The sequence below is a fragment of the Caloenas nicobarica genome, chromosome 26 (genome assembly GCF_036013445.1).
Source record: "Caloenas nicobarica isolate bCalNic1 chromosome 26, bCalNic1.hap1, whole genome shotgun sequence".
NCBI classification, from domain to species: Eukaryota; Metazoa; Chordata; class Aves; order Columbiformes; family Columbidae; genus Caloenas; species Caloenas nicobarica.
The window spans coordinates 2,561,123-2,587,026 of NC_088270.1; the positions used below are offsets into that span (position 1 = coordinate 2,561,123).

The following is a 25,904-nucleotide window of genomic DNA, read 5'->3' on the forward strand; positions in this document are numbered from 1 at the left end:
CCTGGAAGTGTTCCCCAGAGGATCCCAAGTGTCCCCAGAAGATTCTGAACATCCCTCGAGTGTCCCCAGAGGGTCCCAGGCATCCCTGGAGGGTCCCAAGTGTCCCCAAAGGGACCTGAGCATGCCCAGAGGGTCTTGAGTGTCCCCCAAAGGGTCCCAGGCATCCCTGAAGGGTCCCAAGTGTCCCCAGAGGATCCAGAGTAACCCTGCAGGGTCCTAATTGTCCCCAGAGGGTCCTGAGTGTCCCCGGAGGATCCCAAGGGTCCCCAGAGGATCCCTGGAGAAGCCCAAGCGTCCCTGGAGGATCCTGAGTGTCCCCAAAGGGTCCAAGCATCCCTGGAGGGTCCAGAGTGTCCCCAGGGGGTTCCAAGTATCCCCAGAGGGTCACAAACATCCCTGGAGGATCCAGAGTGTCCCCAGGGGGTCCCGAGTGTCCCCAGGGTGTCCCGAGAATCCCCAGAGGGTCCAAGTGTCCCTGGAGGGTCCCAAACATCCTCAGAGGATCCTGAGTGTCCCCAGAAAATCCCAAGTGTCCCTAGAGGGTCCAAGCAACCCCGGAGGGTCCCAAGTGTCCCCGAGCACCCCCAGAGCCACGGGGGACGCTCAAACGTGCGTCTGCATCCTCCTCTGGAGCGGCCGGCTGGGGTCAGAATTTTGGGACGACGACTGGGAGTGATGCGAGGAGGACGCGGAGGCTTTGCTGGCCTTGTCGAAGGGGACGTAGGCATCCTGCTTGCCGCCGCCACCGCTGCTGACGCTGCTGTCGCACTGCGTGTCCAGGAAGGAGCTGCTGTCGCTCATGGAGCCGCGCTGGAACTCGCGCTCGCACAGCTCGATGGAGCTGCTGCCCACCCCCAGCACCAGCCGCTGCCCGTAGTCGAAAAGGCGGCTCTGCCCGCTCAGCGTGCTGTAGATGTTGGTGAAGGACATCCCGGTGGGGACGCGCTGTTTGGGGACGCCGCCGGCCCGCAGGTCGCCCCCGCCCGGGACGCCCGACAGCGAGATGCTGGGGGTGGAGTGATGCTCCTTGAAGGTGTTGACGCTGTAGTAGCCGTTGGTGGGGTCCTGGCGAGGGGGTAAAAGTGGGTGCTGGGGGACACGGGGTGGGGGGACATAAGGTTTTGGGGGTGCCCACCCTGCTATGTGTGCCCTGGTGTTTGGGGCGCCCACCTGCAGATGGGTGAGGGTGTTGCCAACCCCTCCTGTCAGCAGATCATGTGCCTCCAAATTGGGGCAGAAGGGGATATTTGGGATAGTTACCCCCCAAAATTGGGGCAGAAGGGGATATGGGGGACAGTTATGCCCCCCCAAATTGGGGTAGAAGGGGATATGGGCACTCCTTGGACCCCTAAATCAAAGCAAAAGGGGACATTGGTGCCACTTACCCCCTCCCCCCCGAAACTGGGGCTTTAGGGGACATGGGTGACACTTACCCCCCAAACTGGGGCCAGAAGGGGACATGGGTGTCACTGCCCCCCCAAATTGAAGCAAAAGGCAACTTTGGTGACATTTCCCCCCCCAGATCGGGACAGAAGGGGACCTGGTGTGGCTTCGAGCCCCCTCCCACGGTTGGGGACAGACTGGGGGGGGTTTGGGACCGTGTCCCCAAGGTCCGTCTCACCTTCAGGTTCTGAAAGTCCTTCTCCTCCTCCTTGAGCACCTCGAGCTGCTTCAGCACCGAGTCCTGCGGGAACTCCCCCCGCTCCAGCTGCCGAAGGACACGGCGGGGAGGATGGGGGGGTTGGCAGCGCCTGCTGTCCCCTCCCCAGCGCTCCGATCCCCCCGGCCACCCCGAGACGTCACCCACGAGTCACATTAAGGGACTTGCCCAAGGCCGTCCTGGCCAGGCGGTGTCAGAGACCAGTGGCCACCCAAAAGCCGCATGTTTTCCTGGGTTAAAATTTTTTTTCCCCCTTCTTTTTAGGACTAAAAAGGCCAAAGTGAGGTGAAAAGTGGAGTATTTCGTCTTCCTTTCCATCCTGAACTGAACTTTAATAACCCTTCCTGCAGCAAGGTGGGGCTGTGCAGAAGGAGACTAATTATCAACCAATTTCTCAGCTGCTTTTTTTTACATTCTCCCATATTTTTCACACTGGGATCACAGCACCAAAATCCCCTTTTGTTACCCAACTTTTCTGCCTTTTTAAATTTTTTCCCCCCTTTTTAAATGTTTGTAGAAATTCACCCTCCAGCATTTTCCGTTCATCTCCCGCAAGCCTTTGATACGGCTGGTAAATGCGATAAATTAACGCACCTGAGTTTTTCTAGGGAAAAAAAACCCACCCCAAAAAACTCCTTAACAGCCACTGATTTACCATGATAAATACAAGCGTCACTGAGGATTAAATTCAGGGTAAATAAAATGTTATTTTTTTTTGCTCTGCCTCCGCACACCACCCAAAAAAACACTGGGATTTCCCTCCTGGGAGAGGTTTTTATCAAATAAATATTGTCATTTATTTTCCTGCATCATTTCCATCTTTATTGAAAAGTGCTCAGCGCCGCACGCCTTGATGCGAAATCTGTCTCTAAAAATATCACCTAACAAAGTCCCTATATTGTCACTTTTTACGGCCGCTTGCTTTTTCTTTGCCATTTTTTCTCCTTCTCTTCGTCACCAGCAAAATTAAACTGGGGCTGAGATGTGGAGAACGGCAGCGAGAGGAGCGGCTGGGCTTGAATTTTTAGGGGATTTTCTGGGCATTTTCCGGGATCTGAATCATCACATCTTGCCCTGTCCGTGTCCTTTGGTCCCTTTGTGCGCGGGACGACGACACCCCCAGGTTGTTATTATTATCATTATTATCCCAGCCACAGGTGTCACCAACCTGCACCCACCTACGTTAATTTTCGCACCTAAAATTCGATTTATGGCTTCTCAAGAGCGAGATTTTTGCGGAAGGGCGTCTCGAGAGGGGGTTATGGCACCGAATACCGTGGGTTTAGTTACCTGGAGGGATTTTTTACGTGGAGGAAAAGGGAATTCTTACCATGAGCTGCTTGATGGTGGGATGCTCGTCCGGCTCCCTGCCGGCCACCGGCTCCTTGTGCACGATCTCCACGCGGATGTCGTTCTTGGCGGACACCACCCCTTTGAGATCTGCACCCGAAAATAAAGACAAAGCCAATTAGCACAGAAATAAATGCTGGAGCATCCTCAGCAAAATTAATCCCGGCTCAGCAAGGGTGTCCGAGAAACGGGGGAGTGATGTTGGCGACGCCGCACGGATGCTCCGGCTTTTATTTTTAATTCTTTTGTGTTGCTCATGAAGGATGTTCCAGCAATTCCCCAATCCCCCCAAAAATCCTTCCCCAGTTTTGGGGTTCAGCTGCATATGGAAAAACCCCTCAGAATGAAGAAACACGTAGCAAAGGCTTTGGGGCTGATAAAATCATCAGGAATATTTCGGGAGCGACTCTCTGTGTCCCCTCAAGGTGTCAGGCGTGATTTGAACAAGTCGTTCGAGCCAGAATAAAACCAAAAAAGGAGCAGAAATGGCCGTGTAAATCCCAGCTGAAAAAGCAAAAGCTGGACGTGAGATCTAAAAATTCCCAGCTTTTAAGCTGGGCTTAAGTCTGCATGCTGGCTCTTGCCTCCCCAGACCCAAAATTGCCTTAAATTGCTGTTTTTTTCACATCTACCTCCAGCCAAAGGAACTGCAGTGCCCCCCCAAAGCTCAGCCTAGCAAAGCCTGGACCAGGAGATGCCAGGTTTATCTCCAAACCTGACTGAATCACGCAGCTCCAGCCTGGGATTCATCCATCCCAGTGTCCCCGGTTTTTTCCAAATCTCGGGGTGCAACCAAAAGGAATTTAATACTGATTCTTCTTTAATTTTTTTTCTTTCTAGGACCATATTCCTCCGTATTTAATGTAGGAGAAGCTAATTACTGTCTGGCGCGTTCTCTCCCAGGAGCGTTCCCCCTCAAATAACTCCGGGCCGTTAAGTCACCGAAGATACAACAACAGATGTGCAGTAAAATCTCATCTTTTTAAAAATTTTTTTTTTTTCCTTTTCCAAAGCCTCCAGGCTCCATGTGGCTACACCTGGTGGTGACCAAAAAATGGAAGAAAAATACCTTTTTAACCCAATTCACGCCTGGGAATTCAAGGGATGTCCTCTCCTAGAAGGGCAAGTCCAGCTTTTTCCCCCCCAAAAAACTGGTTTTAGGTCTAGTCTATCATCAGTCTTCCCCAAAAAAGCAAGATTCATGATTCAACGTTTAAATCCTTAATATTTGCTGCTAGAGCTCAAAAAAAAGGGATAAACAGGAAAAGGCGTCATTATCGCTCTAAAAATTAAATACATTTCTGCTGCAGGAGGATGCACGTTTATCCAAATCCAGGAGGAGCTTAGATTACTTTGCAAACGAGGTGGAAAAATAAGGAAAAATAAAGGGGAAAAAAAGGTTTTCTGGTGCAAAACCAGCGAGTTTGGCATCTGGGCATCTGTCCCATGTGTCCCCCTGGGCTCTTGTCCCCCGTGGCCCAAGATACTCCAGATAATCCCGTTTTTTTTCTCCCTCCTTTTTATTTTGCCAATAATTCCCTTTGAATTTCCCAGCGTCTTTTTAATGAGGCAATTTGGTGGCACCTCCTCCTCTACCTGCACCTCTACAATCACTTTAATCTGTGCTCGCTGACTTCAACCCCCCCTGTGTCCTGCATCAAACCGTTGCGATCTCCCACCTGGAAATATATATTTTTTTTTTTTTTTTTTAAATTGAGAAAATGGAATTAAACCAACGAGCGGAAAACGAGGAGGGTTTTTAAGCACCGTGAAGGTTTTTCTCCCTCCTTGACATCGCGGTTCCTCCGAGCGGGGGCCAAAGAGCGAATCCCGAAATTCAACCTCTAGTTTATACGCCCCGTAACCCCAAATTTTAGCCCCGAAGGGACCGGGATGGGTGACACTTTGACACTTACTCCTCTGGGAGCGGGCGCAGCAGAAGGCGACGATGGTGGCCAAGAGCACCAGGACGGCCACGCCAGCCCCCACGGCCACCCCGATGATCACGGCCATCGGCACCGCCTCTGCGGGAGGAAGAAAAACCAACATTAAGCCGGGATTAAGGTCAGAAAAGAGGCTTTTCCCCTGCAAAGAACCCACCCCCGGCTACTGGGGGGACGTTTGGGGACGATCCTCCGTGCCCCGCATCGCTCTGTGCCTCAGTTTCCCCCCAGGAGCCGGCAGAGCAACCGCCCTCGTTAGCACCCTGTTGGTGACTGAGTAATTAAAGGATGAAAAGCGCCAAAAGAAGATGCTGAGTTAATATTCTGGAGAGAAATGGTGTTGGTGAGAGGGAGGGATGGAGCAGGAATTCTGTGTTTGTGCCTTTTTGACTAAAATCAGTTTGTATTTGGGATTTTGGATGGCGGCTTGGCCAGAAAATCGGATTTATTTGCGCAGATTTGGGTGCGTTTTCTCCTGTCTTGCAAATGGATGGGATGAATTTCAGGAAAAATGGCTGTGGAGAGGTGCTCATCTTCCCTCCTCACCTGTTTGTGGGGGGGACACAAATGTTGGACCACGGGGACACGTGAGTGACTTCGTGTCACCCTGTGACCCCTGTGGGTCCTGCCTGGTGGCAAATAAATGGTGTGGGGTGAGTTCAGCCTCTTCTGATCTAAAAAGAGCCTTTAAGCCTGGCTTAGATTGTTGTTTCGAGCGATTTGCTCTGTGGTTTATGCTGATGTTTTCCAGTTTTAGGAATTTTCTGGCTGGTCCCTTGATGTGCCACTTGTCACCAGACCCACGCAGCACTGAGTAGACCCGAAAAACCAAATTCCGTGGGTGAAAAGGCAAATTAATCGCCTTGAGTGATTAAGGTCAAGCTGGAGCTTGGGCAGCAGATGCTGGAGCTGGTTCCAGCCGTGTCACCCTAAAACCAGCATCTTCCAACGCGCCAGCAAGAAGAAATTGGGATTTTTCTTCGCTGGGTGATGTGTCGTGGGCTGGTTTTTGGGAATACAGAGCGAAAGGGTGAGGAGACAGGAGCGGGGGGGTGCAGGTGATGGAGAGTCATGCAGGAAAAAGTGCTGGGATGGAAAATAATAAAGGTGATGGTGACAGGGACCTGCTGCCGAGGAGCCGTTTGGCCGCAGCTCTGGCACAGAGGATGAGGAAGGCGCGAGGGCGGCACATCCTGCAGCATCTACCCCAAAATCCCCCAAAAAACCGCGGATGCCGAGACGAGCTGATGTCTGCAAATGACCCTGGAAACTTCTACTTCTCCCTCTTTTTTTTTTTTTTTTTCCCCCTTTTTTTTGGTCTTTTTTGCAGCTTTTTAAGGTGCTGCCTGTCCTGCCGGGCCAGGAGGAGGCCGCCGGGTCCTCGGGTGCGACAAATGGCTGGGGACAAATTCACGTTCACCAATCAGCTCGGGATTTTTTTTTTTTTTTCTTTTTTTTTTTTTTTTTTTTTTTTCCGTACCTGCTTGAATACCAGCTCCTGATTTCATTTCCGTACCTGTTTGAAAATAAAGCAAGTGTCCACAGCCTCGCAACAGCCCAAGCGCAAACGCCTTCCAAGCGCGGGGGTGTCCCCGTGAAGGGGACGTCACCTGCCACCCTACGGCATCCTCGGCCGCCCTACGGTGTCCCCAGCCACCCGACGGTGTCCCCCTGCCCAGGGGCAGGGATGTCCCCTCGCATTCCCTCGCAGGGATGCTTGGAGCCGGTAACGGACTCGGATGCCGTGTCACCTTCCGTGGGGACACGGTTTTGTCACCAAGCGCTCCCGGCCACCCGGCAGCCGACCTGGAACGAACCCCTGGCTCTTGTTTGCGTTGGAAGGAGCCCAAGGCTAATTTTTAAGGGGTTCATTTAGCTCTGATTTAATCTGGACCGCAGCCTCTGCCTATAAATCACGGCTTAATGAGAACAATCCACCTGCCTGCCCTGGCATTTAATAAAATCAGAGAGAACTGGAGGCTCTCCAGGAGCTATGAGTTCCTCACAAATCCATCTCCCTCCCTTGCCGTTGAGTGGAAACCCCCTGGTCATCCCCTGGGTGGGTAAAACACATTGTCACCAGCCCAAAAAACCTTCCTATGGCTTGCTCCCATCGCCACGGAGCAGCAGGATTTGGTGGGAGCGGCCGTTCCTGTGTCTCTGAGGTTTGAAATGATCCTCCAGTTTCAGCAGAACAGGCAAAAATGGGGCGATACCATCTCAAACTGAGACTTTGCAGCACTTGTCCCACGTCCCAACCCTCTGCCAAGACCAAGCACCCCAAGGATGCATCTATCATGGCCAGAGCATCCTCACCATCCTTCCTAATTTCCATTTTCCATCCCAAAATTGCTTTTTCTGACCCTCTGGCAGCATCTCCCCAGTTCCCGCTGCCCACCTTGTTCTTTGAGCCGGATGATCTCGGTGTCGGAGCCGAAGCTGTTCCAAGCGGTGCAGTTGTAAATGGTTTGGAAATCGGCCCGCACGATGTTGCTGATGGTCAACGTGGAGATGACGCCCTCATCCGTGCTCACCGTCTCCACCGTGTAGCGCCCAGAGGTCCCCGACTCTAAGACGTTCTCCTTCCAGGACCAAGCCTGCCGAGAAAGCGAGGGGTCAACCCAGGGAAAGGTTTGCCCCACGTTGGGCGCACGAAGTTGCACGAGACACCCATTACGCGCCCCGTGGGTGCTACTCACGATTCGGTCGGGCGGTGGGGTGCTGCGGATGAAGCACTTGATCTGCCCTTTCTGGCCGTGCAGGGCGTGTTGCGTCTGGGTGCTGGAGATGATGGGTGGCCCTGCAAGGAGAGGAGAGGGATGTTGGCATCTCACACGGGTGACTGAGACACCAAGCGACATTGTGGTCCCTCTTTGAAGGGGAGGGATGGAGGACCAGCTCCTACAGCTTTGCTTTTTGCTCCTCTTCTGCAAAACCCTCCCAAAAGCACCAGGGTCTCCCCATTTTTGGCGTCGGACGGTGACTAAATCACCCCGGAGGAATCTTCTTGGTGAACTTGGCCTCCAAGGGATATTTGCGGCAGAAGCAACGTGAGATTCCAGCCCCCCTTGTGTTCCTCTTCTGCGATCTCTCAGATTTCTTAATTAACCTCCCGCCCCGTCCCCGAGGAGGGATCACCCCAAAATCTGGGATCCTAATTGCTCTTTATTCACCTCCTCAATTAAAGCAGATTCTGCTGGGGACAACTGCAGTTGGGTCCTGAGCCCAGGTCTCTGGGGCAGTCGGAGCGGGAGAGTTTTCTCATCCTCCCATCGATCCGTCCTTTGTGGATTTGAGAAATTTTGCCCATTTTTGAGTTTTTCTTACCCCCCAGCAGCTAAGGCATTCCTCTAAGTCTAAGGGATTTGGAGTAAAGTGAGGAGAAATGATTAGTCTGGGTGTTCCTGACTGATTCTCATCCAAATTGCCCATTTATTGACAGAGCGCACAAAAATTGACCAAAAAATATGTTCTTCTAAGCTGCTTGGCTAAGGAAACATGTGATGGGCTATCCTCCTGCCCCGATGAACCCAAAGTCAAGAGCAGTGATGGGATCTGTAGGCCAGGTCTAAATAATAATAACAATAATAATAATAATAATAATAATAATAAAACAACCCCATCTTCTTTCTGTTTTAACAGTTGTATGTTACTTATAAATCCTTGAAGCTCTCCAAGACTGGGTGACGGCTCGAGAAAAATGGCTTAATAATCATTAAAAGGCTCATTTTCCCCAAGGGGAGCTGATTTTAAATGGCATGAATGCCAACGGCTTTGAGTTTTATTATTGCTTTAGGAGTTCCGAGTTGAGGGCTTATCATCCTGATAACAGTCGACGACTAAAAGACCATTTGTGAGATGAACATGCCCAGAAATAATAGCACCAAGTTGCAGCCTCTTCAACATTTTTGATTCTTCACCAGGCTCTGGCTCTCTATGATCTTGGTGTGACACAGCCCATGGGCAGGAAAAAAAGGCTTTAAACGATGTTGCTATGGATATAAATGATGGAGTTATTGGTCACGGTTATTTTTAGTGCGCGGGTACCAATTCTATTTGTGCGGTCCTAGTGACTGGCACAAAAGAGAAGGTGGCTCGTTGACTCGGGAGCCCTGGAGGAATGAAAGGATGAACTCAAGGTCTCCATCCAGACCTTTCCTCCAAAGCCCTTGCAGTGTTGGGAATGGTTCAGAGTGAGAATTTGGTTTAACTCTTTGCTTCCTGAAGAAGTTTGAGAAACTTGGCCCATTTTTTTATGCAAAGGACCATCCCAAGGTCCACCAGCAGTGGTGGGGACGCGCTTGGTGAAGCTCTCAATGGGCATGAGTTGAGGGGACACCGTGATGTTCTCCAGACCAAGCCCAGCTCTCTGGCAGGCTGGGCTTGCTCGTTGAATCATAAAATCATAATTTTGGTTGGAAAAGATCCTTAAGATCAACCAGTCCAACCATTATTCCAACACTGGCACTAAACCACGTCCCCAAGAACATCATCTCCTTATTGTGACGAAGCCCAGCCCACGGAGAAAGGCACCTGGTCACACCAAGACCATTGTCTCACCACCGATTTGCTCTGCGAGGCAAAAAGCTCCGCACCTGCTCGGCGCCTGGAAAAGAGCAGCTTCTTTGTTTGCACTAATTCGTTGGTTTGTTTTCCGCCAGCTTGTTTAATTGTCATTAAAACCCAGCAGCCGCCGAGGAACTGAGCCCAAGTCAAGGGAGTGGTTGGGTTTCCATCCCCTGCTGCGCTGCCCTCGGCTTCCCTTGCCAGCATCACCCGCGTTTAAAATTAACGCTCGAGCTGCTTCCTGGCTTATTTGTGACAGCGACTGGGGACGGAATCCTGCCAGTTTGTCACCCAGGTGAGGGACGATGCAAAATTAATGCTCGATTTATACAATTCGCAGCCTTGCCTGAATTTTTTTTCTTCCCATATTGAGGCTGAAACTCCTTATTTGCTGCTGTGGCCATGTTCTCGTTAAGCTCCGGGGCTATGGGGTGCTCCTGGGTGAGGGTGAAAGTCTGGGTCACATCCTGATCCCCAAGGAGCTCTATAGCTATACAGGAGGAGCTATATAGCACTGGTATACATATATATATATACACACACATATATATAGCACTGGTATCCTGACTGAGAGAGTGATTAAGCTGCTGGTCCCAGCTCCAGGCTCAATTCCCAGCTCTCCGCCTGTACAACAAGAGACAACAGCGCTCTCCGACCTTGCAAGGCTTTTTGCAAGATAAATCTATTAAAGATTTAAAGATGCCAGCTCCCAGCTACTCAATAAACCCCTGTTGATAATAAGGAACCAAGAAGGTCTTAGATAATGGGGTTTTTTTTTGCCTTAACCCATGCACCGCCAGGAAAATGAATGCAAAACCTGATTTATTTGTATTTCTTGCAGGGCAAGAAATCCCTAATCCAGCTGTGGGTGGGATTCGCTCGGAAAGCAAATATCCAAGGGGATAATTTAGCAATGTGAGCGAGAGGAATGGGAGGAAATGAAGAGGTACCGTTGACGGTGAGCGTCACCTCCCGCTCCCCGGCGCCGACACGCGGCACCACGGCTCGGCAGACGTATTTCCCGGCATCTTCCTGGCGGACGGACTTCAGGGTCAGCTTGTTCTCATTGCTCAGGACCTGCAAGAGAGGAAGGGGATTTGCTTTCGGGGGAAAAAGTATAAGGAAAATAAGAGACATGAGCTACAAGTTTCAGGGCAGCCCAGAGAAAATGAAGCGGCTGAGCCCAAAGTCGTACGTGGTGTAGAAACCCAAGGAAAAAAATGACAGAGTTTTTTGGGGGGGAAAATGTAAATCCTGTGGATTTCAAACCCAGAAATGGTGGGAGATCAACATGGAGAGCTGGAAATTGGGTCTGGACAGCCAGGGAAATCCCAGCTGCTTTTGGCAAGCCCCAACGTGGAAAATCGCTGGAGCAGAAGGATTGGGATGAGGTTGTATTGAAAAAATAAAACGTGGCAGGTCTAAAATAAATAGTGGGTTTTGGAGCAACATGTTTTGGTGCCGGAAACCTGTGGTTAGAGGTTAATTCCTCCCGGTTGTCCCTCTGTATCCCAGGACTTTGAAGATCCCTGTAGCAAGAAAAATGGGATTTTCACCCCTAACCTGGCACAAGGCAGAGACAGCAAGTGTCAGATCCCATTTAAACGCACAGTTTTAGCACCGACTAAAAAAATTTCTATGAAAATATTTGTGTTTACTTGGCCTTGCCCTCTCGTCTGTCTCTGATTTGTTTCCTTCTGGGGAGCCAGAAAGTGCTCCGAAAGTGGGGGTGACGTGAGGAGACTCAGTCTGTTCATCTAGCTCCTCTGAGCCCGGCTCTGGATAAAACCTGGCCTTGAGCTGGGTAAATCAGCCTCGTCGACTTCAGGACAGACAAAGTTGAAAAATTATTTTCAACCCCAAATTTGGGTGTGTCTTCCGGACAATTTTAACACCTCAACCCTCCTTGAGCTCCTTAGCGCAGCTTAGCTGAGCTCTCCAGTCTGCAAAGTGGATCTTGTACCTCTCCAGGCTGATTGAGCTGAGATTAATACTTGCAAAGCTCCTTAATGCTCTTCAGGACAAAAGGGACACAGAGAAGTCCACTGGGCTGGATCCAGGCTCCTAAATGAGGAGCATCACGCAACTCTTCATGTCCCAAATGTGCCGGTTCTTACCACGCCTGAGCCTCGCTTCATCCAGACGATGGTGAGGGACGGGTTCCCGGTCCAGGCGCAGTTGAAGACGGCGTCGGAGCCCAGGTCAACGAGGAGGGACTGTGGTTCTGTCGCCATCCGGGGCCCAACTGCAGAGAGGAGACCGGCGTTACTCCCGGTGACGGGCTGTGGCAACCAGAACCATCAAACCAAAGAGGTCACCGTGTCAGAAGCAGCAGTTGTAGGTCTTGATGGACCTTTTGTGGGTCACAGCTATATAGGAACCCCAAAGAGCCTGAGACTCTGCTGCAACCCCAGAATGACCCCAGGGACCACCAGCATGAGTGAAACCATGGAGGAAATCATGGGTTCCATGGCATCATCCAGGAGGAAATCATGGGTCCCACATTATCCAGGAGGAAATCGTGGGTCCCACCACGTCAAACAGGAGGAAATCGTGGGTCCCACCACATCAAGCAGGAGGAAATTGTGGGTCCCACCATATCAAGCAGGAGGAAATCGTGGGTCCCACCGTATCAACCAGAAGGAAATCATGGGTCCAACCATACCAATCAGGAGGAAATCATGGGTCCCACATTATCCAGGAGGAATTCATGGGTCCCACCACACAAAGCTGGAGATGCAAGTGAGCCCAGTGGCTCCTGGTCACCCTGGACATGTCAGATCGAGCCATGTCCCATTCAGGTTAATTTTCAGCGGCTCTGTTGGTCCTGCTTAGCCCTGGAGAGCCAGGTTCAAGCTGATGGGTTGCTTACAGTAGACGTCCACGGTCCTGCTGATGTTCGTGCTGCCCAGCGCGTTGGTGACTTCACAGGAGACGGGCTCGAAGAAGAAAGTGTGGTCCACGATGGTTTCGTAGAAGTCACCGGAGGCTTCTTTGATCACTTGGCCTTTTTTCGCCCACCTGTTGGAGGAGAAAGAACATCGGATGAGACGTGGACAGGGAACCACGGTGCCAGGACACAGCAGCCCCTTGCCAACCAACATCACTCATCCCTCCACATCAAAACCGCTAAAAACCTTTCCAGCTTCACCCCATTTTGACCCTCTTCTTCTATTTCTTTTTTTTTTCCCAGTCCAAGAGAACTTTATCCCCTTGAGGCAGCTGAAATAACATTGCCCTGAAAAGCCAGGTTGGCATTTGCACCGCCACTGCTTGCAAATTGTCTTGGAGAACGAGCTTTCAACTCAGCACTCGAATTAAACCGCTGTTTGCCTAATAAGGAGCAAACACGACCTAGCAGGGCACCAGCTGGCAACCCGCCGTTCCAGAGTGGGTGGGAAGGATGGGAGATGCTGTCGGGAGGAGCAAAACTCCAGCTGCTCTGCACGGGGGAGCGAAAGAAAACACAGCCCGGGGAAAAAAAAAATCATAATAATCGTCCCCGAAACAACTGACGAGTAAATCGTCTTCAGGCTCCCTCCTCTGGTTGGGGTGGGATGTTGGGATGGGGATAGACGCGGGTGCTGAGAGATGGGTTCGTCCCATTAGGCACTGAGAGAAGCCGTGGATGCTTGGGGGGGGTGGTTTTGGAGAAGATGTCACCTTCAAGGTGAAGAGCATCTGCTCATGGTCCTCCCACAGGTCTCCTGCTCATTTTCCAGGCTGGAGGGAGGTTCCTCATACGGAAAAAACAGCACAAGTGGTGCATTGTGAAGGTTTGGATGGTCAATGATGCTTTGGTGATGCTTTTCTCCTTCTGGAAGGAGCCATGACCCAAGCCAAGGGGTCTGCAAGAGCAATCTCAGCATCACCCTTCCCCGCTTTCTGATGGGTTTGTCGTGTCCATCACGGAGAAGCATCTTCCAGGGATGCAGCAGCATCTTGTCCCTTGGGGATGCTCCTCATCAGAGCTGGGGGGATCTGCCTGAGCCCCGAATTCTCATCCCCAAAGCTTCGCACATGTAATGGGCTGGAGAAGAGACATGCCTTGTTGGTTTTTGCTGGTCAAAAAGGCTTGAAGCCTCAACACTTGATGAAGGAAAACAAGGATGGAAGGATGGTAGAAAGCTGGAGGCAGAGGGAAACTTCACCTGGTGAACATCAAAATACCCTATGCTTTTTCTCAGGGGTATTTCTGCTACATTTGTGCAGCCACAAGTAGATTTTCAGCCTCCAAAGGGTCTTTTTGTGCTGCTCGGGTGCTCAAGGAAGGCACCAGGTACAACAAACCATTTTGTTGTGGCACCAAACCCATGGAGAAATCCAGTGTTTCCTTTGTGCTGGGCACTTTCCTTGTTATTTTGCACAAATCCACCTTCCCTGCTCTGCAAAGAACCAGAAAAAAGTGATTTGTGAGCACTGGGGCTCCAAAAACAGATTGAGAAATGTCCAGAGGTGGATTTGAGCTCAAGATCCTCCCAGACGTTGCAAAAGAAAGTAAAAAAAGGTTCCCAGAAGTTGTTTGAGTTTGGGAAAAAGCAACCCGACATTTATGTATTTGTTCTGAGCCCAACGCTTCTGCAAAACTGGATTTTCCCTGCGTGATGTGTCGCAGACAGAAATTTTTTGTGTTTCAGCGGAGACCAAGGTTCTCGCTCTGGTTTTCCGGGGCTTTAACGCTGCTAAATCAATGTGGCTGGCCGAGCAGTATAGATCTTTTATAATGTCAAATTGGTTTTTAATAACGGCAGCTTGATAACCCTCTTGTAAAGCTTCTCGGGGTTGTTTTTAACAAGTCCACAACACATCTTACTCACCTATTAACCTTCCGGTAATTATTTATAAACAGAATCTGAATAAAATGGAGCCGAGAAGACGTGGAAGATGCTCCAGCAGCCCCATGCGCTGCTTTGGCTCTTCGTGATTTCTTCCTAATGTCTCACCTCTTTCCCCACATGGGTATTTCTTCTCCTCCAGGTTGAGTTTTATTTTGTTATTTCCTTCCTCATATTTCTAACCTGCTTTTTTTTGGTTGTTTTTCACTGGGGGCAGCGCCCAGTGCCTCCCAATTCAGTATCTTCCGGAAATTGAATTGGTCAGGGTGGTGAAGAAAAACAAATTTCAACCAATATTTCAATCCAAGCTTCAAAGGAATTCTAGAGACAGCAGCAAAAACCCAATAATTAAAGAATAAAAACTCCCACAGCTGTACTGTGTCCTTTGAACAGGAGGTGGGACTTAAATCCATAGTTCTGGCTATGCAGATCCTTCCTAAGGAGTTTTTTTTTGCCACATCTGCTCCTTGAACCAGAACTCCCGGCAGATTGACTGCAACCCGGGGAAGCGGCATGTATCGTAATTTTTAATTAAACAAGGCGAAATAAAGCACTTGCTCGCCATATAAGTTATGTTTACTAAGAACGGCTTAAAACAGATAAATATTTTCTTGGACGCGTTTTAATTGCTTAGTAAAAGTGGTGAGAACACCCATAAATACCTTAAATAAATGTGTGGCTGATGGAATGAATTAATTAATGTTTAATTCCTGGGAATGGCTATTAATTGAGAGAAATCGCCCGGAGAACGGGTTTTGTTGCTTTATTGCCGGCGGTACCTTCAATTGGGAATTGAAGTGCCATAACGAGAGCCGTCCCCATGCAAGTGTCACCCTGTCACCCTGGCATTCTCCATGGGACAATGATGGAGAAGAATGGTCCTTCAAGGAAAATGGGCAAGGTCCAAGACGGGCAAGGACGGTCCTTCAAGGACGATGGGCAAGGTCCAAGACAGGCAAGGATGGTCCTTCAAGGACGATGGGCAAGGTCCAAGACGGGCAAGGATGGTCCTTCAAGGACGGTGAACAAGGTCCAAGATGGGCAAGGATGGTCCTTCAAGGACGATGGGCAAGGTCCAAGACGGGCAAGGATGGTCCTTCAAGGACGGTGAACAAGGTCCAAGATGGGCAAGGATGGTCCTTCAAGGACGATGGGCAAGGTCCAAGACGGGCAAGGATAGCAAGTGGCTCGTGGTGGCAGCTCCGCCTTTGCTGAGCATCACCCTTGAAATGATTGAACGAGCGACATGGCCCGAGCGGTGTCACCAACACCCCCGCGCGGCTCCGGGGTGATGCATCGTACAAATTATGTCTTTATTAGGAGTAAATTTTCATAATGGTGATCTACGGGGTTGTCCCTCTCCTCCTGCCAGCTCCCTTCCTAATGAAGACGTGTGGGCCCCGCGTGGTTCCTTGGTCCCGCTCCCTCTGCTGGGTTCATTTATCAGCTGGTGCAGGCGATGGGTAATCTCACCGCCATCTAAATTACAAAGCTGGGCCTTGCAGAGTGGGGTTTAATTAAGTTCAAGAGGGTAGAGCCCTGAGCAAAGCACTGAGCATCCTTCCTGATGGCGTGGGGTGCAAAGATAATGGTACCAACCGTACTCAAGGAAAAGCTTCTGAGCCGACTTTGCTACACTCCCCCTGCCTATTTTTTTTTTTTCATATGGCCTTTCTTCAGAAACAAAAAAAAAGTGAGAAATATTATAACCTTTCCCTGAATTTAAAGAGTTCGGGCTTGAGTCTCTGATTGCACTCGCCACAATATGCGGGATTTGATTGTTTTTAAACACTCCGGGGTTTTGATGATCATAATAACACCTTGCCGCACAGAAGAAACCTCTGGTTTGATTTCCTGTCTCATCTCAGCTCTGGCATTGCTCCTCCTACCAAAGCGGGAGGCCGGCGAGGAGCCTGATTGCTCGTCAAACTGCGGCCGTTGAGGGAGGTGCACGGGTTTCGTGTCTCCTCCTCTGCATCGGCAGGTCCCAAGAGTGGGAAAAAATCACTGGGGGGCTTCTTAGGGCTCCCCAAATCCCACCTGAAAGATGTGGAAGCGGAGTTCAGCTCTCCGGAGATGGGCACGAACGCCCCAAGGCCAATTCCGTGCCTGGAGAAACCAAGATGAGAATGTTTCTCTCTCCCAAAAGGCACAATTAAAGCTGTGTCATTTTGGCAAGAAAACAATCCAAATATCCTTTCTCTTAGCACAGGCATCAGAACAAATTGGCCGCAGAAGGGAAAGGGAAGAAGTAAACAAAGCTGTTAACTTGTCAACGACTTGACTGATCAACTGTTGGAAATGGTTAAAGGCAGCTGATGAGCCATGCAGATAATCAATGGCGTAATGCAGATAACCAATGGTGTAACACAGATAATCATGGTGTAACGCAGATAATCAACGGTGTAACGCAGATAAACAACGGTGTAACGCTGATAATCAATGGCGCAATGCAGATAATTGATGATGTAATGCAGATAATCAATGGCGTAATGCAGATAATCAATGGCATAGTGCAAATAGTCAATGGTGTAACGCAGATAATCAAAATCCCCCATCCTCTTCCTTCCCATGAGATTGTGCAGCCGCCCTGCGCACTGTGACTGCACACTGGTACAACAGACTGATTTGTGATTAGCTATCGACTTCTGTATAAACCAGCAAGAAACAGCATTTCAAAAATGAGAACTCTCCAGAAGTAAAAAGATTTAAGTCCTTAATGACACACTTCAATAGCAAAGCTGAGCCGAGCAATAAGCATCGCTTGATTCGAATCCAGAGCCAACAGCTCGTGTTCTTCCTTCACTTTAATATTTGCCAACGGCTTCCGGAGAGTTTGGATGGGAGCACAAACCCAAGGACAATGTCAAGACCTGGAATTAATGGAGTTTCTCCATGAGCTGATGCTGGATGAGACCAAAAAATCCCCTTTTTTGGGGGTCGTTCTGGCCTCATCCTTCACACCACGCGTGTCCCTGGCCACCTTCTCCACCCTCTGGCATGAAAGCAGAAAAAAACCCCACAAACAGTGTTGAATGCTCTTAAATTAACATCTTACCCAACTCGGAAGCCGTAAGAGGATTCATTATTTATATTGCAGGAACACAAAGGCTTAGCATATTTTAAGCTGTCTGAAATGACTTCAAGGCAACTCTTCCCCCCTCGGATTTTTTTTAATTTTTAAACAAAAGACATTGAGATGTCTCCAAATTGAGCAGTGGGAGGAAACTCTCTTTTTTCTTTCACAAGAGAAAATAAAAATAAAAAGAAAAAGCCCCTGTGATCCAGCTCAGGATCACCGAGGAATGGATTACCAAGAAGTGATGGAGGCATCTCTAGAACTTCCCAAATACGAACGCACACAGCCGTATCTTTCAGAGGCAGCAGGAGAGGAGGTGCTGAGTGCTGGGTGTCATTTCTTTTTATTTTTTCCCCCTCTTTTTACATTTTCAGTTTAGTCACAGCATCTCTAATTTCCTTAGATCTGAAGCCACCTCGTGCGACTGGAAGGGAACGATAGAGAAGAAAGACGAGGGGGAAAAAAAAAAAAAACAAACAACAAAAAACCCCAAACCCACCAGCAATCTTATAAAAGTCAGTTTTGAAAAATCAATTTTCTTGTGTGACAAGATTTGCTTGAGGCTTTTCGTTCTGTGAAATCAGCCCATCATCCTGCGGGAGCGTGTGAAGGAAGCGGCGAGTGTGGTTTGGAATAACTCTGATTAAAGGTGGTTAAATTCGGCTGGAGAAACCGCTGCATTCCTTTGCAAATGGCAGAGGAGATGTGGCTCAGGAAGCCAAGGATGTGCCTTCCCTGTCACCTTCCCAGCCTCACATATCTTGGTGGAGTCCGCCAGCATTCCAGGGATATTTCTGCCTTTTATTTTTTATTTTATTTTTAGAGCCTGTCTTTCTCTCTCCACCCGCCGCTGCGCTCACTGGCAGAATGGGTTGATGCATCGCGAAGGAGATCTGAAGAATTCATTTCTCATCATATATACATATATTTTCTTTTTTTCTTCTGCCAGCTTTCATTTTCACTTCAGAGCAAAGGTCCAGTTGTCTGGGAGGAAACTACAAAGACAAACCCGGGCAGGAAAATAGAGATATAGCCAGGAAAAAAAAATGTCACCGTGCCAATGATTCGAGACCTCCGTGTGCTTTGCATTCATTTCAGCCCCCATTTTGGCCGTGTTTTGCTGCGTCTATAAATTAGATTTATGCCGTCACTGCTGTGAAATGCCTGCGGGGCCCTTTCCCACTGGACTGAAGGATGGAGCTGGTTTGGGGGAAACAGGTCCAGAGCGTGCCAAGAAATGGTGCAGAGCCAGTGCGACGGTTCCACCTGAAGATGCTGAGATGCTTCTTGCCTGGACCAGACATCCTCACATCGTCTCTCCTGCTCCGCGGGGACACCCAAGGGTCCCCTCGCTGTCCCCAGCAGAGATGTCCTGTTATTTTTTCCCTGCGAACGTGACATTGAGCCTGATGGGCGGCGTGACTGTGGACTTCACACCTTGCCGGTGGTCACTGGCTTCTCCGTGTGTTTCAAACCCTTGACCGTCCCTTTTAAATATTAACGGAGGTTTGATCGTCATTTAATAAGAGCTTAACATTGCAGATCGCCTTTTTTTGGTGGAGATTGCAAAAAATGTGCCAATGAGGTGGTGGCCTCAGTGGTCAGAAGCTCTGGGAAATGCGGGGTGCAGAGGGGATGTTCACTTTTCTTCTGGGCAGAAGAAAACAAGCGACACAGCAAACACACCAACTCTCAGGAGACGTTTTTCAAAGCATCGGAATTTCATACTGAAATATATTCAGATTTTATAGTGCCAGAAGAGGGAAAACAGCCACTGCTGTGGCTTGGCTTCCCAACAATGGATCGTTCGCCGCTTCTCTGTCAAGAGTTGCCAAAGAAACGCATCGCCCCGAGTATGTGCATCCACTTCCCATCATCCAACCATCCCTTCAGGCCTCAGCAACCTACGGATCTGTGAATATATCTGGTGGTAGCTCAATGGAAGAGGCATTAAACTTCAAATACACCTTTTCTCCGGTCTTTCACCCAGGAATGGAGACGTTGTGCACATCTAGAAGCCCGGTTGACCCAGTGAGGTTGATGAGAGACATCGGTTCCCAGCGCCCGGGGTGGTTTCTCCTTCCACCCAACGGTCCTGGCAGCAGGAAACAATTCCCAAGACTCTTCCTCGCATCGACCAGCTCTTTGTCATGTAGCAAACCTGCCACTTTCTCCCCCAAGACCAGCAGCCAAACTACCCACAGACCTGGACATGACGGAACTGGAGGAACTAGATCTCTTTCCAGTTTGCCCCTTTGCAGCATCGACAAGTCCCATGTTTTTATTTTCCCCTGCACAAAAGCAGAGGAAGGTGAGGACACCGTGTCCCACCAGGTGCATCCGAGCCCCACCACCTTTAGAGAAAACCTCTTTAAGAAGCAGTTGAGTTTGGACCAATATTTGATGTGACAGTTGGTTCAGAGATAAAACGGTGTTTACCCAACGAGAAGTGTCTTTTCTACAGACCGGAGCCCACTGAGCAAAGAAACAGATGATGTTCCTGGTGGGATGCTGCGGGCTGGCTCCGAGCTCAGGACATGTGGTCCAGGAAGATCTTCACCGATATTTGGGCAGGTGTTTGTTTGTCCATCAGTCCCACGCTTTATTTTGGAAGCACAATGGTCCCCAGAATCGCAGCTGGCTCAAAATGTCCCCCCGCACCTCTGCGTTTACAAAAATAACATTATTTGCAAAGGTCTCTGCGGGCCTTGGGGCTGAGAGCGAGATATAGATTATTATTGTGCTGCCTGTACCAGCTCCCCCAAAACAATCAGCACCTGAGGAGCCCGAAAGGCTGAGGGACGCTGCCTCTAGCAATATTCAACTTGCTCATTTTCTTCTATCGCTTTAAAGATTCTCTTTCTTACCATGAGTGATAAATAATAACAGCGAGAAAAAAAAAAAAAGAAACGCACCCCACAGACACACAACAGACATCAAAAGCTGGGAGAAGATTGGAAAATAGAGAGATCTGAAGGGAGAAGAGGAGCCCTGGTTGTGAGTCGCTTCACATCACCCCGACTTCTGTTGCTATCCATTAATTTTACCCGCCGGCACAGGTGGTGGAACGATGGCGACTGCTAATTACTCGCCCTCCCTTTCCCTTTCGTGCCTGTTCGCTTGCGGCAAAAGCCAGAAAATTCCCAAATTCCCCCTTCCCCATCCCAGAATTGTCCGCTTCCATGATTAGTTAATCCCTATGCCAAAAATCCAACACCCTGTCCACCCCCCAGCATCATGAGATTTTAAATCAGAAGGGATTGTGGCTTGATTCCCCATTAGAAAATTCCACCGAGGCCAAACATTCTGCAGAAACCTGAAGATTTTGGACCAAATGTCATTAAATCCCCCCAAAAGATGCGGCGCAGGCTGTAGCTTTCCACTCTGCCTCCGGGACCAGGTCACTCTAACCAGGTTTTCCTCACATTAAAACCCACCCGTGTGTGATACACTATATAAAAGAGCAGGAAAAAAACCTCTTAAGGAAAAAGCCACTGCCTTGATTTCATCAAAGCCACGTTCTCTGTGGGAGCAGAAGGAGATTTTTGTCTCCTGGGAATTTATGCCCAGAAAAGGGGATTTATGGTGTTTAGACTTTTTTCCCCCTTTCTGTTCAGCGCTCTTTACTGACAAACATGTTGGGAGGTATTAAAAAGAAATGTCGGCACAAGACCAAGATCTGGTATCTCTATCTGAAGCTGAGGGAAGCCGGAGAAGAAGTATTAGAGTGGTTCTCTCCTGAAGAGAGAAAAAAAAATCAGATTTCCTCTCTGTTGTTTTATTTAAGGCAGAATAAGTTCATTTTCACCAGTCGCCAAGCTTGTGTTCCGCATTTTCACACCTCCAAGTATCTTGGTCCCGGGAACTCCAAGTTTAAGCGCCAAAAGTCTGCCACCTTTATGTATTTAGTGAAGACCTTTGGGATCTTTTGGAAAGTAAATGAAATCTCTCGTAATCAAGGACGCATCCTTCCCCGGATAGTCCTCTGCTTAGTTTTCCTCCTAACTGTAAATACAAAACCAGGGCTATTTGTATCTTTGACATTAATTGACTTCTCGAATTAATAACTCTTCTGTGTAACCAGAAATGCAATTATTGCTTTGTTGTGCCAGAAGGAATCGCTCCTGCCAGCAAACTCGATCGTACTAATTAAGCCGTACGAGCCCAACAGAAGGCGGGTCGTGGTGACCTGTCCCCAGAGGTGCCTCCTCCATTATCATCAACTGCAAACCCAGAACTGATTGCATGCTCGTACCTGTGTGCTCAGAACTTCAAGGCAGTTTTCCATACCCATATTTTTGTTGGCTTAGACCAAGCAATCTCTGAGAAAAGCGGTGTTTCCTAATGCTGGCAGCCCCCATACCCTGCTCCGAGCTCACCGGAGCAATGATTGAAGATCCCAGGAGGTAACGATGAACGTATGCACTCAAGGAGAATGTCCCACTCAAGGAGAGCATTCCACTCGAGAAGAACGTCCTACTCAAGGACAATGTGCCACTCAAGGAGAACGTCCCACTTAAGGAGAAGGTCCCACTCAAGGAGAACGTTCCATTCAAGGAGAATGTCCCACTGAAGGAGAACGTTCTACTCAAGGAGAGCCCATTCCCTATGTCCCTCCATGTCTCCAGCCCTGGGATCTTTGCTCTGGCCTGAGCTCTGCTCCACTCTCCTGGGCTTAGAGATGCTCATGGCAGGTGCTTAAGGGTTACACAGAGACAGCGATGGAGTTGTCTTGTTCAAATCGTAAAAGAGTAGGCAAAAAAATGTAAAAAAGGAATTTTCCCATAATAGACTTTTCACTCAGCGCGCTTTGCTCATTATGTCCCCGAACAGATGGCTCCGCCAGCTCGGTGCCAGGACTCTCAATCCACTCCAAACGCCAATGAATCTCTGAACGAGGACGTGCTGCATGCAGCAAAAATGGAGCAGACGGCCTAACGTGGAGGCAACTTGAGCCTCTCACCGTGAAACAACATCGTCAAGGCAACATCAGCATCAGGGACCATTGGGGAGGGGATGCCGGGAAGAGGACCAGGCCAGAGCAGGTCTCTGCTGCTCTGGGGGATCAGGGTCCAGCCATTGCATCCCTAGCCATGGGGATGAGCCGGAACCATCACCAAGCTGTGACAGAGATGCCACCAAAAACTGCAGCTGGAGCTGCCCAGGGAAGTTGTAGAGTCACCATCCCTGGAGTGGTGGAGTCACCATCCCTGGAGATGTTTAACAGACACGTAGATGAGGTTCTTAGGGACATGATTTAGTGCTGGAGTCAAGTTAACGGTTGGACTTGATGACCTTGAGGGTCTCTTCCAACCAAAATGATTCTGACTCTACGAGTGCTCTTGGGTGACCTGAAGGAGATAATTTTGCAAAGTGGGGAACGCGAGAAGCTCTTGATGGATGGAGCCGCATGGTGCTGGTGAGCGGGACGGCCGCCTTACCTGTACTGGGTGACAGCGGGGTTGGCCTTGGCCGAGCAGTGGAATTTGACGGTGTTGTCCTCCAGGACTGGCTGCGGCTCCACCGACAAGTTCACCAGGGGAGGATCTGCAAAGAGAAGGAGATAAAACCCATGAGCGACCCCCAGAAGCTTCTGAGGCTGGGAAGCAATTTCTGAGTCTAGAAAGCGAAATTTGGTCATGATAAAAAATGGCAAAAGCCTTGAGACTCCTTGAGGCTGTGAGATGATGCTCAGGGCTTGGTAAGACAGGCTCGTGTCACGCACGCTGCTCTCGTCTTGGAGAACGTCAGTAAATAAGGCAGAAAGAGGAGACGCGCAAACCATTAAATGCAGCATTTCACATCAAAAACGTTAACGCCGGCGCTGGTTCCTGTTTCAGGAAATCAACTCTCTTGCTTTGAAAAGCTCCCGTTTAATATCGCGCTGGGTAATGATGATCTTTTGTCTATCTGCTAATGCGAAAGTGGCATTTCTGCTCTTTCATCAGCTTAATCATCAGTGCCAAGCCCTTAGTGGTGTCACAGGCCCTTCAGTTTTTCCAACTGGTGCTCGGTTTCTCTTCTTTTTACATGATAAGCATCTAAATGCTCTAGTGACAAACAAAATTTAGGAGAGAACAGATGAAAGAAAGTTAGAAGAGAAAAGGTTGCGATGTTTAGGTGGGGAATAAGAATATCCAGAGTTGGTTTGATTGTTTGTGTTGTCTGAGAGGGGGTGTTAATGGGTTAATGCCTTAGGGACAAGATTTAATGCCTTAGGGACATGGGTTAGTGCCTTAAGGACATGGTTTAGTGCTTTAGGGACATGGTTTGGTGCCTTAGGGACATGGTTTGATGCCTTAAGGACATGGTTTCGTGGCTTAGGGACACGGTTTAGAGGGAGACTTGCCAGTGTTGGGTTAATGCTTGGATTCGATGATCTTAAAGGTCTTTTCCAACCTAAACGACTCTATTATTTCATGATTTTATGATGCTCCATTTGTTATTTCCCTGCCCCACTGGAGCCCCGCTTTGTCGCCAGCAAAGCCGCCTGCCTCCTCGATGGGGAAATGACGACGGGGGAATTATAGGTATTTTCAATTTACCCTAATCTCAATTTTTAAAATGTGCAATTCAAATGACAATAAAGATGGACGCAGTTGGGAATAGAAATGAGCTTCCCTAACAGAACAGCCCAGAGATATTTAGTGGGCTCTTAATTCATTTGCAGGCATCCTGACACATCCCTATTGTTAGACAACAACAGCTAATCACCTTCCTTTGTTAAGTATGAATCACACTTCTCTTTAGTAGCTTCCCCATTGTTTGATGGTTTAGTAGCTGTGCCTGCGATTTCCAGAGGAGCCGCTTTGTATTAAAATGAGCCCGGCTCCCTCCTGCACTCAAAATAAAATAATAATAAAAAAGGAGGAAAAAAAGAGAGCAAAGGAAATGAATTAAAGGCTTTGATCTTGCCTTTCACAAACGGGATCGGGGTTTCTAATATTGCGGTAGCCGCGAATGGTGTGGGTTTGTGTGTGTGAGCACATTTTGGGGTATTTTAGAGATGGGAAGAAAAAAAAAGACCCAAATTGTAACTCATCAGAACGTAATTCCACTCAGTTACAATTACAATTCCTGCCTGGCTTCTTGTAATTAATTTGAATGACGGAATCAGCTAGAGCCAGCCCACAGGTGGCCGGGAGGAGAGCGTGTGTGCAAATGCTCGCACGCCCGGGTACCTCGTGCCCCTGTGAGCAGCTCGCTCTGGGTACCAGCATCATCCTAGGGGACCAGCATCATCCTAGGGGACCAGCATCATGCCACAGGGACCAGTGGCATCCAGGGGAACCAGGTCCCTTCGAGGGACCAGCATCCTTCTGGGTGCCAGCATCCCTCTCGGGGACCTGAATCCCTCAGGGGAACCACCATCATCCTGGGGAACCAGCATCTCTCTGGGGGACCAGCATCGGCTCCAGGTACCAGTATCATCATAGGGTACCAGCATCATCCCAGGGGGACCAGCATCATCCCGGGGGGACCAGCATCCTTCCACGAGACCAGCATCCCTCCCCACCAGCTGTGCAGGCACCGAGACATCTGAGCAAACCTCTCAACTCCCAATATTTTAAATTATCACTTGGGAAACGTTCACTGGGGTTGCAGGCTGAGAGCTCCATGGGCTCTTGCGCTGCCAGGTGCTGACCCCTCTCTGTGCTGTGCTGCCTCCCCAAACCTCTGAATCCCAAAACACGAGGAATGAGGAGCTGGAAACAGCTTGAGATGCCTTTTCAGCCCTGGGCTTTCACAGTCCCTGTCGGGAAGCACAAAAGGGAATCAAACACTCCAGTGCTACAAGGATAAACGCAGCAGGAGACCCTCGGTTTGCTCATCACCCCGGTTCACAGTCCCTCCACCTTCTTCCAACCGCAAAAAATCCAGATGCAGTCAAATCCCTTCTTGCCACGTAAAAAAAAAAAAAGGTGTAAAAATGAGCGACTGCATCTTTGTGCGCAGAGGTTTGGAGCAAATGGCTTTGGATAAGCAATAACCCCGCTCCTCCCCATCCCAGGATGTGCATTTCCACGGAGCATCCGCACTCTGGCAGTATAAATAGTTTATAGCGTATCAAACTATTAAACATGATTTTAATCCCACTTGTGATGTTCAGCGCACAACTCACAGGAGGTTGACTTTGATGTGGCTGGTGGAAGGGAAATCACATCGAACAGATGTTCCAGCTGGAGTCGCTTAGTGTTTCCATTACAGACCCTGCTCTCGGTTGGTTTATTTTTTAATTCCTTTTTTCCCCCCTATTTTTTTCTTTTTTTTGGAATAGGAAGGTTTTATGACTCAGCTATTTCATTGCTGCTAAGACCGGTGGATTGATGGGAGCCAAACTTCAACTTTGCATCAGCCAAAAGACAATATTCTCTCCCACCACACGCGCTCATCCTGCATAGAAAAGAAACCATTTCTCTGCCGAGCGTGAGCATTTTTGATGCTCTTTTGAGTTGCAAAAGAAAACGAAA

At 49.2% G+C, this 25,904-nt stretch overlaps 1 protein-coding gene across 1 annotated transcript in view; it reads right to left on the reverse strand.

Annotated features, from left to right (window-relative positions):
* Window positions 1–603: 603 nt before the first annotated feature.
* KIRREL3 (kirre like nephrin family adhesion molecule 3) overlaps window positions 604–25,904 on the reverse strand; it is a 227,605-nt gene continuing 202,304 nt past the window's right edge. The window contains exons 7-17 of the mRNA XM_065652075.1: window positions 22,875–22,980; window positions 12,392–12,540; window positions 11,637–11,764; window positions 10,470–10,596; window positions 7,653–7,753; window positions 7,352–7,550; window positions 6,434–6,469; window positions 4,927–5,034; window positions 2,991–3,100; window positions 1,622–1,708; window positions 604–1,065 (exon numbers count right to left, since the gene is read on the reverse strand). Of these exons, the coding sequence (XP_065508147.1) occupies window positions 604–1,065; window positions 1,622–1,708; window positions 2,991–3,100; window positions 4,927–5,034; window positions 6,434–6,469; window positions 7,352–7,550; window positions 7,653–7,753; window positions 10,470–10,596; window positions 11,637–11,764; window positions 12,392–12,540; window positions 22,875–22,980 (1,613 nt within the window). The remainder of the gene's footprint in view (window positions 1,066–1,621; window positions 1,709–2,990; window positions 3,101–4,926; window positions 5,035–6,433; window positions 6,470–7,351; window positions 7,551–7,652; window positions 7,754–10,469; window positions 10,597–11,636; window positions 11,765–12,391; window positions 12,541–22,874; window positions 22,981–25,904) is intronic.